Source organism: Chenopodium quinoa, unplaced genomic scaffold (genome assembly GCF_001683475.1).
Source record: "Chenopodium quinoa cultivar QQ74 unplaced genomic scaffold, ASM168347v1, whole genome shotgun sequence".
In the NCBI taxonomy this organism is placed as follows: Eukaryota; Viridiplantae; Streptophyta; class Magnoliopsida; order Caryophyllales; family Amaranthaceae; genus Chenopodium; species Chenopodium quinoa.
The window spans coordinates 3,353,943-3,368,555 of record NW_018743218.1 but is presented as its reverse complement, the minus strand read 5'-3'; the positions used below and the strand labels follow the sequence as shown (position 1 = coordinate 3,368,555).

Here is a 14,613-nt window from a genome sequence, read left to right as displayed (position 1 = left end):
TTCAAAAGATCAAAACTCACTTTGGACGTCTCCTTGGCAGGAGAATCAGAGGATGGCTGCTTGAGGCTCATAATAGAGGTCTGAAGAAGGGCGGCCGCCTTTTTTGATGTAGAGATTTGATCCATAGCTTCGACTAAAAATAGGCGACAAAGAGTTAGTAAAACTTGAAAAAATAAATGAAATGACGCATATACAGGCATAAGAGGCCAGCTACCTCTAGAGGTCCGACTACTCAGGCCGCAGGCGGCCAAAAAATATTCATCATACATCCATTGGAATTTGGAAACGCAGTTCAAAGGCACCTGCTCCCGCAAACCAGTAGTAGAGTTGGCCCTAATCTCTACTTTGAAGAGTCCTCGGTCAAGGATCTCTTCCCTTGCCTGACGAGGAACAGGCGGCATGCTAGGGCCGCCTGCAAGAAGAGGCGGATTCCTATTCCACCTATTGTACCGCTTGTTCAGGAGCTTGTCAGGACTAGAGACTAGGAGGAAAGTATTTCTCCAATCTTTCCACTTATTTTCTTTCCCCCTAGTCATCAAATAGCCTTTGTGGCTTGTTATTTGGTACCAGCCGGTACCGCTTGCTTTGGGGGGTTCGGCTTAAATAGTTCATATGGGCGAACGCCTCAAAATTTGGCTCTACCCCCATGCATCTCACATCCGGCTACGTAGCCAAGGATGTTGAACCAAGAATTGGGAGCTAACTGCCATAGCCCCACCTCGTACCCATCGAGGATTTGTTGGACTGCCGGATGCAGGGGAAATCAAAGGCCAGCCTTAATGGCCGCCTCGTAGCAGCCAAAACAGGCGTCCCCGTAACTAGACCCCGCGGGCCACACGACTGTATCTTTGGCATCCGGCACAAATAATTTAAAATTCGGACCCATCACATGGTCCGACAGAAAAGTCTCTATTCGCTCATTCATGGCCTTGATTCGGCCTTTTGGGACGTGACAGTAATAAGGGGTGTTCAACTCCCTATGGGAGGAGGATGGTTCTGACCAATCGAACCCTTTTTCGATTGAGTGAGATAGTCTCGCCTCATCTAAGAGAGAATGCCTCTCTTCCGAACTTGGAGAAAGACGGCTTGAAGAGCTGGATTCGGACTCACTATTAGAAGAGTCCGTCTCCTCTCTCCCTGAGGGGGTCGACCCCTCCTCTTCAGAAGGAGCCAACTACTGACCAGTTAAGTCAACTGTAAAATGGGAAGGGGCCACCTTGCCCCCCTCCTCAGAGCTCCCGGCGGCAGAACCACCTTGGGTACCCTCAGCATCAGGCGCCCTATCTGACAACTCGCTCACCGTCACATGGTAGGTAAAGCCGTCTGAGCTGGTGTACCTGGCCGTCCTCTTAGTCCGGGCCATTGTGTTCTGCACATACACAGAGACATTCGGGCTATGTACAAAGGGCGAAGAGTGGTCCAGAAAGGGGCAGGCGGCACTCCTAGTCCTAGATTCAGCCGTCCCCGGTGACCGACTGATTACTAACCTAGGTCGTGCCGGGTGCTTTTGAGGTACCATATTTCACAGAAAAAGAAAAGAAAACACAAGAGAACAAACGATTACCTGAGTACTGAGAATTGTTGAAGAACAAAAAGCAGTCGTCCGAAAAACCAGTCGGCTTATCAGAATCAGTCGGCAGGTCAAAAATTGTCCAAAGTGTCAGAGCTCAAGTTCAGGGGTCCGAGTGTGCTCTTTTAGAAAGTTTGCAAAGTGTGAACGAATGACTTTCGGTCAAGGCCCTTATAAAGGGTAAAATGAGAATACAAAGGGTCACTTCCAAGTTCAAAAAATTGAGCGGGAAAAAACTCTCGGCCAGTCGCAGGACGACATCTGTAACAGGTCGTCGCCTGTTACAGGCCGACACTTGTCACAGGTGACATGTGACCAGTCACATGCCACCTGTGAGGGGCAAATGATTAGGGGATTTTCCCGGCTCAATCAGTGTACGCCACGTGGACCAATCATGTCCTGCCAAGTGTCCTCCATTTGGACCTCTCAGAGCTTGCCACGTGGCACACGGCCATTTGTCCACCATGGACTAGTCATACCACGCCATGTGGCCTACTGATTGCCAACTTGGAAGGAGGCCACCTAGGCCCACTTCCCGAGAAAAGCCCGGTCAGATCTAGGGTTTACCAAAAACCCTAGAGTTAGACACGCATCCCAAGGCTATAAATACAGTAATTAAACCTTCATTTAAGACTGATTCAGCGATAATTACTCTCACCTAGAGAAACCAAACACATTGATCACTCCTCCCCTAGAGGAACCAGATCTCCCACCTTTACTTTCTGCACCCTTTACTCCTCAAACAAGTACTAACTTGATTGTCGGAGGCGGAGCTCCCACCACCCGGAGTCTCCGTTGTTTTGCAGGTACAAGCGCACGGATTCCAGTCCCGGAATTGTAACTCTCCCGTAGGACATCAGAAAACCCTGAAACACCTATTATATCAGATCATTCTTAACACGTGTCAAATCTTGATTGGTCCAAAAAATTTAAAAAAAAACAAAAAAAAAATGAAAAGGGGTCAGCCTCCCCTTCCTCCACTAGTCCACCCTAACCTCCACCACTATACCCCAACCCGTCGCTCCTCCCCTCGCAGGACCACCGCATCTCCTTTACCTCTTACACGTCGTATTCCCCCCCTCCCCAAAACCTCCTCCCATTCCCCCACGCAACCACCGAAACCCCAAAATCGCAACCACGAAACCCCAAAATTACAGACACCAGCCAAAACCTCAAAAACCCACCAACGAAAACTGAGGTTTCAGGGGTGGGTTAGGTGTTTTCGAGAATAGGGAAGAGGTTTCAATGGAGTTTCTCAACCGGCGTACAGGTGGCCGGATTTCGTGTCTAGGGGCAATTGAAAGGAGAGAGAAAATGAAAGGGGTTTTGTGGCTGGTGTTGGTGAAAGGTTGGCGACGATGGCGAAGAGGGGAAAGGGTTGGCGAGAGTGGTGAGGGGAGGGGACAATCGGCGCAGTTGTGCGTCCGACCGGCGTCATGGGGTGGCTGGCCGGATTTCATGGCTGGTGGCCGGCTCAAGGGTTTGGCTGTTTCTTAAAAAAAAACAATTAACTTGTGGCATGTGTCACTTTTTAAAAAAATAATTAACCCATTCAACCGGTCACCAATTTTTGGGAATGAAAAAAAACAACAGCCCCAAAGTTCTAATTATTTCAAAATAATCCAAAATTTGGATTATTGAAACAAAATATGGCAAAGTTGGGATGATTATTTGTAATTTTTACTATAATTAATAGCTATAACTTACCATTATGTAGTCGTTAACGGGGTTACTTTTTTTCCAACCATTGCTAGTGGGGTCCACACTACAACTATTAATATTTTTTTCTCGATTTACGTGTCAAGAAATGTTATGTCAAAGTTTTAAAGGTCAATAACTTGGTCTTTAAGGGTCCAAATTGAGCTCAAATTTGGCAAAAAAAATAACATAAATTGCTTGAGAAAGGTTTTGCGAGTCATTTATCACTTAAGGGTCCAAATAGAGCTCGGCAAAAAAAAAAAAAGAAAAAAAAAATCGTAATTACCACGTTTACATTATTTTCTTGCCAAATCCGAGCTCAGTTAGGATCCTTAGGGCCAAATGGCCTCCAAAAAAACCTTTAAAAGAACACTATTCAGCAAGAAGATCGAGAAAAAAATAGTAATAGGTGGAGAGTAGGCCCCACTAACGATGATTGAAAAAAAAAATGTAACCTCGTTAACGGCTGCATAATGGCAAAGTCACCATTTACTACCTCTGTAATTTATTACTTGCTCAATTTTCCCATGTGCAGCGTTTTAAGAGGAATAGTGAAAAGTAATAATATATGAAGGAAATGGGGTTATTGGTGAAAGAATAAAGTATGATAGTCGGAAGGAGAGAGAAGCTATTTTTGTAGGCCTCAAGGAACGTCTCTGGAGGAAATTGCAGGGTTGGAAGGAAAAAATATTGTCTATGCCCGGAAAAGAAGTTTTGATCAAAGCAATAGCTCATGCAACCTCGACGTAAATGATGAGTATTTTGAAGATTCCGGATGGTATTATTGATGAAATTCACTCACTATAGGCTTGATTTTGGTGGGGTTCTATGGAGTCGACAAAAAAGCTTCATTGGTAAAAAAAAAATGGGAGGATATGTGACCGAAAAATCTTGGAGGAATGGTATTTCGCGATCTTTGATGTTTCAACCAAGCTCTATTGGCCAAACAATGTTGGCAACTCCACCATAATCAAGGTGCTCTCCTACATTATATTTTGAATGCTAAATACTTTAAAAATTTGTGATGTGTTGGAGGCTTGTCGGGGATATGACAATCCTAGCTATACATGGAGAAGCATTGCATGTGGGATGCAAAGTCGTTATTTGAGGTGTTGAAATGGAGAGTTGGGAATGGGTGTGACATTTCAATTTGGGATTCCGCTTGTCTATCAGGAAATTCTTCTGTGTGTGGTCTTTTCCCCTTGGATACTAGCAACCTAGAACTACGTGTGTGTAACTTAATCGACCATGAGACTATGTCTTGGCGAGTGGCGGTGATCCAAGATAATTTTAATGCAGTAGATTAAGCGTTAATTTTATCAATCACATATATTGTCCTATCGAGCAACGACAGATGTGTGTATTGGTGGCCATCAAAAAGTAAGGAGTACTCTGTGCGTTTGGAGTATTGGCTGAGTAAGCAAGGTCCTGCTACGGTGCAAAGCCAACCACAAGACAAAGTTTGGGAGAATAGGCTAGGGCCTTTTAGGACCACTGAAACTTGCCCACTTCCTTTGGAGGGCCTGCAAGGGTTTCTAGCGATGTGCGAAAGACTACATTTTCGTCATATGGTCAAGGATAAGGTGTGCTCGATTTGCGGTCAGGGGGAGGAGTCTATGATCCATGCTACATTCAAATGTAAGGCAGCAAAGGACATCTAGGCTGCTAGTAACTTCTCTTCAATTAAATATAGACCTGGCAAACCTGACCCAAATCCGATGACCTGAACCATGACCTGAAATCGACCCGAAAACAGTGACCCGAAATTGACCCGACTTGACCCATACCCGACCCAAAGTAGACTTGACCCGACTTTGACCCGAAACTCAAAGTTGACTCAACCCGAAGTAACCCGACCGAAGTGACCCGACCTTAATTAACTTGAATTTATTGACTCAAACTGTGATTCCTCGTATTTTTGAAACATATTTTCTACTTAATTAATTAATATTTTCTAAAAAGGGTATTTTAGTAATTTATTTTATTATTTGAATTTTGGCGCCAAAAGCATTTTAAAACTTAATTAATATTTTTGAATTTTGGATAAGATTTATTATCCATATGTTTTATTTTTAAATCCAGATTATATATATATATATATATATATATATATATATATATATATATATATATATATATATATATATTGGATATTTTATTTAAGCAAAATTATATTTTATTATTTAATTAAAAGAGCCGAATTTACTAAATAATTAACTAGGAATTTTTGGAATTTTTTGGTAATTAAAATCTGATTTTCTTAGTGAAATTAATTAGTGAATAATTGGTATTTTCCTATTTACTTATTTTATACAAAATATATTATTTACACAATTATTTTTAATCCTTAAAATCTAGAAAATAAATTCCTAAAATCTAATCAAGAAGGCCTAAAATTAGAGCTTAGGAAAGCTCAAAAATTTTGGCCACCTTGGGTGATTTTTGGGCAATTTATTTTGGTAGTTTTTTATTTTAATTATCTTTCTTAATTTCTAATACTTTCCTTAATTCTTATTTCCCATCTCATGAAGATTTGACCACCTTATTTATTTACCTTAAATCCATTTTTGATTATTCCCCAAGCAAAACTATTTACCATAGTATTTTTCATAATAACATACTTACCATAATTTTTTATTGCTTAATCATCATAAAACTAAACTTGCCTTAATTTTTTAGCTCTTTTCTCCAAGTAATTCCTTAAGCCAAAATTACCATAATTCTTCCTAAATTTTCCTACCATAATTCTTGCATAAACTAGCCTATAAAGCTACCATAGTTCTCCTACCTTAATTTTTTAGCTCTTTTCTCTAATTCTCTTTTCTCTTTCTCTACTCTCTTACGCCAACCACCACCGCAAACAACCCTCCACCGCTTACTGCAACCTGCTCCGGCTAGCCGCGATGCCAACCACTAGCAGCAGCCACCTGCCGGCGTGCTGCTGCTCCTTGTTGTGCCTCCTTCTTCCTCCTCTTCTCGATTTTCTATTTTTCTTCTCTTCTCCTAATTATTATTATTATTATTATTATTATTATTATTATTATTATTATAAAAAATTATTATGAGTGTATTTAATTAAATAAAATCAGTTTATTATTCAAGTTTATGAAAAAGAATTTAATAAGGTTCATGTACATATAGTTGGGAGTTTTATTTTAATTGTTGTGATTATTTGTTGACCTTATATTGATTAAGGTTATATTTAATTGTAGGGTATTTTTGACAAGAATTCTTGAATTGAGGTCCCTTTCTGTGTGTTTGCTAAAGCAAGGATCAAGGTATGTTAGGTGGCTAAATACCTTTGAAATTAATTGAATTAAATAAGCATAGTTTATTTGATTTCTTTGATGATTGCATTAAATTGTTTTGAATTGTGATTATGAAGTGGAAATTAGTTTTAATAAATAAATTAAAGGATTGATTTTGACATCATGTTTTGAGTAATAAAAATATTTAGCATGTTTAAAAAGGTTTTGATTTTGAATGTATGTGAATTAAATAAAAAGGAGTTTTGAGTTGATTTATGATAAAGATTGAGATTATTGATTTAATGAGGAGTTATTGAATTATTTATTAAAAAGATTTACAAGCATGTTTATTATATTAATCCCATTATCCAGATTTGGTTGATAAGACTATGAACTTTGTATGATCTAGTCTTTCCTCAAGGATAGCCTTTCAATATAAAGATTGGGGGGTGTGCACACTTAGGAGAGGAAATTGGAATAAATTAAAGGAATGGATTTTCAATGCTTTGAAAACTATATTGATATTTATTGAATTTTGAGTATTGAGTTATTGGAATTATTTTTTAGAATATTGAGAATTGGTTTTGAATCATGAGTTTTAGAATTTTTGGATTAATTATTGGAACTGGTTTTAAAAGCATGTTTGCCAATAAATTGAGCTTACTTATCTTGCACTTATCCTACTTAGCATATTTTGTTAATCCGTATTCCTATTTGTTTTAGTTCACCCTGTTTACTCTAATGCTAAGCAATGTTGACTAATTTCAGGTGGAGTCAATAAATGAGCATTTTGGGAGTCCCGAGATTTGCTTCACCTTGTTTCGGAATGTTGGTCTTTGTTTCTATTTTTGAGGACTCATGACAATGGCTACTATTTTATTTAAGTATTAATAAAGAAGAGTTTGATTTTCCGCTGCGAAGTTATGGTTTTAATTAGTAGTTGGAGTAGCCTTGCGTAACCACGCGGCAGTAATACGCCTAAGTCTATCTCTACGGTATAATTATATGTATTATACTGGTATTTCCGTAGAGGGAGATTTGGGGTGTTACACAAACAGACCCGAAACTCAAGTGACACGAACTAAAATTACCTTATACTTGAAATGACCTGAACAAATTTAAGCTAAATACTTGACCCAAGTTGACCTAAACAGAAAATAAACGCAATTAGGAATGGCAACGGATCGGATTCAAGTTACAGGTGGCTAAATCCGAATCCGATCCGTTTAATATTCGGATCGTGGACTTAGGTCTGAATCCAGATCCAAATCTGAATTTGATTGACCCGAGTCCGAGTCTGAATCTGACTCACATCTTAAGGGTCTGAATCCGGTCTAATTTGTTTATTTAGGCATCCGGGTTGACCCGACCCGAACTTGACCCAATATATGGACCCAAAAATTGACCCGACCCAAAACGACCCAACCCGAACTTGACCTGACCCAAAGGCGACCCGAATTGTTGACCCGAACTTGACTCGAAACGCGAAACAGCCCGACCCAAATTCGACCCGAATATCTGTTGACTCGAATTTGATCCGACCCGAAATGACCCGACTCGAACGACCCATTTTCCAGGTCTAATTATATCGCAAGCTCCTACGTCGTGCTTTAGGGACAGACTGTTATGGTTGGCGTCCAGGGCTACAAGTGAGGAGTTGAGAGCTATGGCTATACTTAGCTGCTTGGTGGTGCCAGAACAAGATTATATTTTAGAATGCAAGCTTATGTCCCATTAGTGCAGTGTCAAACCTATCAAAGTTTGTCCATGAGTATGGAGAATATGCTAATAAGGTATTCTTGCGACATGGAACACAAGGACCACCCTCTACTAGCTCCTGATGAAGTTGTCCTAATATGGGGGTGGTCAAGGTGAATTGTGATGCACATGTGGGGAATCTGACAAGCCTTGGGGTGGTCATTAGGGACAAGGTGGCCAAAATTCTGGTTGTTGCTGTACGGAAGAAGAAGGCAAGTTGGCCACCTCACCTTGTTGAAGCCATTGCATGTCGTTGTGGGCTACAAGTGGCTGCTAAGCTTGGGTTCTCGGTTATAATTGAGAGTGATGTGTCCAGTGTTGTGCAAGGTGTCAAGAAGAATGCAGTTGACTTTACTCCTTGTTCTTAGATTGTTGATGATATTTGTAATCTATCCCGGCCTTTCGTTGTTTTTTTATGTCTCATGTTAAACATGCGTGAAATACTTTAGCTCACCATGTTTCAAGGTGGGAATCAAGAGGATGTAATGAACTTATTTGCTTAGGTCATTTCCCTCAAAGCCTCTTAACTTTGGCGCTAATCGACCTCTATTAATATTATTATCAGCAGGTGGTTTCAAAAAAAAAGTTAGGAGGAGAGAGAATATGGAAATATCAAAGTATGATAGTTGGGGATCCACGCACTAGAAGAGAAGAAATTAGTAAAATATTGTGAAAGATTTCCAAAAAATGAAATAGAGCAAGTAATAAAATATGGCTGCAAAAGGAAAGTGGAGCAAGTAATAAAATACAAAGGGAGTAGTTACTAATTTTACCAGAGAGTTACAAAGTGTAACTTTCAAAAAGAGGAGTGTAGGGAATTTTTCAAACAGTCAATTTTGAGCCCCACTGTGATCATGCTTTTAGGCATGGTGGCATTCAAAAGGAAGGAAGCTAGAGATAAAAGAGTCGTCAACAAGTTTTAAGAACTTGTAAACCGTTCACAGGTGTGAAGGTTACACCCCATTCACGATCAAGGAGATCGCTAACTCCATAATGGTCCGGAACCATGACTTGATATTCAGGGATGATGGTACGAGTCCAACCTAAAAGAGACTGAACCCGCCCTAAACCGGCCTCTACCTAATTCTTATGATATTCATGTGCGCTTTTCGATCAACATACATACAATAAATTAATCCTAAGCATATGTAATCTACATTGGTTGATTATTAATGCACAATTAAATCTATTATTGGCGATCACTTGAGTTAAAACCATATTAGCCTAAAATAAAATTATTAATTATCTTATTAGGCATGATTTCAAGTACAAATTCTATTTAAACCTGCAAGAAAGGGCGTGATCAAGCAATAACAATAAACTATGAATAATCAAGCAACATATGATTATTGACACAATAATCATCATCACCATAATAACATCATCAAAATATGATTAAAATATGATTAGCAAGATCCTAGGCATGATACTAAACGAATTAATAACAAATCCTATCATGTCACTAATAAATAAAGATCAAATCTTTAACCCAAACATGATACTAGTGGAAAAAACGTCATTTACAACGCACTATTTGCAACAAACCTATGTACAAAATGTTGCAAATAATAATTATTCAACGCGGGTCAAATCTTTAATGAATTAATAGCAGGGTTTTTTGCTAAAAAGCGCTGCAAAAAATTGAGAATTTTTTTAAGAGGATTATTTGCAGCACACCCAAGTAAAGCAAGCTGCAAATAACATGGTTTATTGCAGCGTTTCCTAGTTTTGAGCGCTGCAAAAGATTTATTTGCAACGTTTCCCATATGGGGCGCTGCAAAAAATACAAGTATTTTACAAAAATAATAAATGAACTTTTTTTATTCCTTTATTTCAATGATTTCATTTCATTTTTAGAACACACGCGACCTCGTCTTCGCCAATCGCCGCTCCCTTGCAGAAAACCCTAACCCCAGAAGAGAGAGAAGATGAAGCACAACCCAAGTCTCAAGGCTCACTTCATGTCGTCGTCGAGCGTCCGTCGTGTGATTATGAGTGCTCCACTCTCCGGCAACGTCCGATCAATGCTTGTGCGCAAAAAAGAAGACGAAGTCCAAGTTGTTCGTGGTACCTCATGGTCGTAAATGTTTCTTGGAAGCTCGGTTTTCAGGTATTTCTCGATTCTTTTTCTAGATCTATCCTTTTTTTTTCCTTTCATTTTTGCAATTTCAAGCTGTTTTTGTGAGAAATTTGACGTTAAACCCTAAAATTCTCGATTATTATTGTTGATTATTTGAACTTAGGGTTCTTTAGGTATCAATTATTAAATTGTAATGCTTAATTTGTTTAGATCTAGGGTTCATTTGATTAAATTTTGGTTCTAATTTACATTTTCTATGTTTTGTGGTTTAATTTTCGATATAATTATTGTTTTCGATCTAATTTACACACCTCTTTATCCACGAAGCTCAACCTCAATCATCAATGGCGGCCCTGTTCTTCCTCGGCTGCTGCTTCTCTCTGTTCTTCTCCAACGACCTGCAAGGGCTCCAGTGTGCCCCTTTATCATTCTGTCCTCATAAATGCCGTAAAGATGTCGTTGTAAGTTGCTTTATGCATTAATTTACATTCTAGCAGGTGGGGTTCCTTTAGAAGTTCAGACAGCATTTGAATTTATCTGGGTTTTGATTGAAACTGTAGTCCATTGTTTCACTGAAAGATTGTCACTTTGGGATTTATGGTTAAGCTTGTTTGATATATGTATGCTTTAATTGCGGTTTAAACCGTTGGAATTGTGTTCCCTAGTTTCTGATTTTGAGTTGGATAAATGGAATTTTGAGTGAAAATTTAATTAATTTATATTCTCTGTACATTGATTGGGTATATACCCGATTTCCCATTTGTTTGCTGCATGTAGGATGTTTATAGCAAATGAATACTATAGAAGAATTGTCAATAGTCAATAGTCTGCCCAATTATCGAATACTGAGTATTATGGAGTAGTAATAATTTTCTTACTTATTGCAACACATTTCTCTTAATGAAATGTACTATTGTGTATTTTGCTCAGAAGCTATTTCACTAAAGTTTATTGCATTGGTAGTTCAGTTGCCCGCTCTGGCAACATTGTTTGGACAACTATCAGGCGAATCAGTTATTGGCTCATATCCTCTTTGATAATTATGGACACGAATCGTATCTTCATTGCACCCTTGAGATACTTATTATGTTTGATATATGTATGTTTGATTGTATAATGTTTGTTCTAAGCTCCCTTGAGTTGCTCACTATGTTTTTAGCTTGGGTTTTAAGGATTTGCCTCTATCAAAATCTGCTTTGTCTCATGTCTCTTTTACTATTGCTCTAAGAATTGCACCTCTGGTAACCTCCTGGTCTCCAGTTTCAACAACTATCAACTTTCATATTTTTTTTCTGAAGCTTAAGTCCACCATATTGCTGATTGTTCTGAACAAAGTTTTGCTAGTGGGAACTAAATCTAGCACCTGTATAGGAATGCCCATCGTGACAAATGCTTCAGTAAATGCTGTTGTAGAACAGGTAGCCTAATGTCTTCTTTTATTTGCTTCCACCGTTTAATCACCAATGAAACCATGAAATCATCAACATTACTGGTGTTGCTCTTGCAGTTGCTTGATGACAAAGCTATTGTCTTCAAATATAAGAACTACAGACGAAATATTGGTCATAGACAGGTATCAAAGTTATTTCCTATTTGACTAAAACATTAGTTTTCTCAGTTTTCAGCATTTTCTAGTAATTATTTTACATTTTGGCTTTTATATGCAGCCCATCACTCCAATTAAGATAACAGGAATCACTGTTATGAAGATTACCCAGCTTCTACACTTGTATCATATTTGTCCTGTTGTAATTGTGTTAGTACACTAAATTCGTGGCCTTTGTGGTGATCTAGTGACACTTACTAATGAAGGAAGAAGGGAGTAAATTTATATTGAAATTAATAAGATTTGATATGCTATTTTTGGAGTTATGACCTTGTCTTAATGGATTATCCGAGACAGATTTTGGTGTGCTACTAGATGTATATATTGAATAGATTGGTTAATTATGTTAGGCTTTCACGTTGAATTTTATATCTTGTCAGAGTAGTATGAGAATGCATAGTCACATACCTGCCATTGTATTCTAGCTCAATTTTACTCAATCATGTGATTGGACTGCTATTGACTTAGGGTTGTTATAACCCCATATTAAAGTGTCACTATTCCATGAGAACTCGTCCACTCTTCCCATGCCCATTAAAAAGAATCCATAGGTTTTTACAAGAGGAATGCACCTTAATTTCTTATCTTATTGTGACATGCTTGCCAGAATTATTTACTGAATCGTGGAACTCTGAAGTTAAATTTTGATACTTGACTGGATGTATTAGCTATTTATATGAATCCCTAGGACAAGATGTGCTCTCAGAACTTGATAAGACAGAAAACTTGTGTGACAGTAACATTTTAGATACACATCAGCTGTTGTTCTGGTAATTGTACTGTCAGTCAGCTAGTAACTCGACCTTTTTGTTGATCGATTTTAAAGCTTATTTTTTTCTTACATTTGCATAGGTGATGAAAGATGGAAGAATTGTTCAATCAGGAAGATTCGATTACAGACCCAGATGGTGAACTTGTCAGACAAATGGATGCTCATCAAAAATCACTAGAACAAGTAAATACCAATGATTGTGTATTTCGTAATTCAACAGCATAGTGATCTTCAGTTTCTCTAGCAGAACTTATAGGAGAAAATTCTTCATGCTCGATTAAGTATGACAAGCTAGCAAAGAGTAATGAAATGGAAGCTGTAAGAGGACAAGTAAATTGGCATGCCTATGATTCCGCCTGGTTATCCTAACTCGGGTTCGTCCTCTGGTGTTAATTAGATGCAGCAGTAGTATCATATTAGTACTGATGATCAAAGAGCAGCAGCCACTGCCACAACAACAGCAACATCAGGAGCAGCAACCACCACAACAACAGCACCAACAGTTGGCAGCAATATTCATTCATGTTTGTTTTTTTCTTTCATATTTCCAAGTCAAATGGAGTAATTTTTAGTCAGTTGGATTTTGATGGTTTCCGCTTTGTGTTGGAAACTGACAACTTCAAGTTGAAATTTTAATGGTTTTCATGTTTGGTTAGAGGATGGAGTACCCCATGATTTACATGGGGTTGTTTGTAATGACCTTGATTTTTGGCTTTGTTTTAATAAAATCATCATAATTATTTCTATTTGTTTTTTGTTACTTTTGTTTCTGTTTGTCCTATTTAAATTAAGGGAGAAATACCCAAAAAAAAAGAGGACTATTTGCAGCGCTCCTAGGTAAAGTGCGCTGCAAATAATCTAATTATTTGCAGCGCACCCAGCTTGTGCAAGCTGGAAATAATTCAACTTTTTTGCAGCGCACAGGGTTAGGCACGCTGCAAATAGTCATTTTTGCAGCGTTTTATGCGCGCTGCAAATAATATCCGGTAATTGCATCGCTCACATATGCAGCGCACGAAAACGCTGCAAAAAGGGAGATTTGGGCGCGCTACAATTGACGAAATATGATACTAGGAATCAAAAAAACATCCTAACATGATACTAGGAATCAAAATAATAAATATTAAGGAGATCAAAATACTCACTTTGATGCCTCGTATCTCTTTTTATCAAAACAATACACACGTTAGTAACTTCAAGAAAGATTAAATAAAATAAATAAATCAAATAAGAATTGAAATAAAGATTTGGGACCAAACCCTCAAAACTATCAACCTTTCACGTCGAGGTCAAAGGCAACTTCGAGATTGGCTTGGAGTATTCGAAGCTCGTGAAGGAAGTATGATGTATGATATCAAGAAGATGTTAGGATGTGTTTAGGCTAGGCTAAGAAAAACAAGAAAGAGAGAGAATAAGCTTATAGCTTAAAGAGGGGATTAGATAATGATTGTTGGTGACCAAGCTTGTTGATTGTTGAAAACGGGGGAAAACGACCTTTATTTATAGGGAAAAAAGAGGGTCAATCAGAAAAGAGTCAGAATTCGACTCGGAGTCAAACAGGCGCTATCGCAGCGCGATGGGCTTATCACGACGTGATATTTCTATCGCTCATCAATATTTTTTAGAAGACAAAATCCGTACGGAATCCGACTTCCAATCAAATTGGGTTAATCAAATTTCCGTACGTATTCTAATTTTATCAATATTAAAATCATTGAAAAACAAGTGTTTTATCTGATATAAAATTCTTAAGCCGATTTTTATCTTTTCAAAAACAGGATAAACTAAAACCTTTTAGAAGATTGTAGAAGCTAATAATAAATCCTAATGGATTTAGCATTGAAAACAACCTTCTAGAAGATTCTAGAAACTTGCAACAAA

The 14,613-nt window shown here is 38.2% G+C and overlaps 1 protein-coding gene across 2 annotated transcripts; it reads left to right on the top strand.

Moving 5' to 3' along the window:
- Positions 1 to 10,120: 10,120 nt before the first annotated feature.
- LOC110734748 (50S ribosomal protein L21, mitochondrial-like) lies at positions 10,121 to 13,501 on the top strand. Of its 2 annotated transcripts, none has more exons than XM_021914894.1 (5): positions 10,121 to 10,384; positions 10,682 to 10,815; positions 11,653 to 11,772; positions 11,862 to 11,927; positions 12,813 to 13,501. In XM_021914894.1, exons 2-5 carry the CDS (start codon positions 10,699 to 10,701, stop codon positions 12,870 to 12,872), a joined length of 363 nt encoding a protein of 120 aa, XP_021770586.1. In that variant the 5' UTR covers positions 10,121 to 10,384; positions 10,682 to 10,698; the 3' UTR covers positions 12,873 to 13,501. The 2 variants fall into 2 exon arrangements, with proteins under 2 accessions (XP_021770586.1, XP_021770587.1); XM_021914895.1 differs by having other exon boundaries at positions 11,674 to 11,772; positions 12,813 to 13,500.
- The last annotated feature ends 1,112 nt before the right edge of the window (positions 13,502 to 14,613 follow it).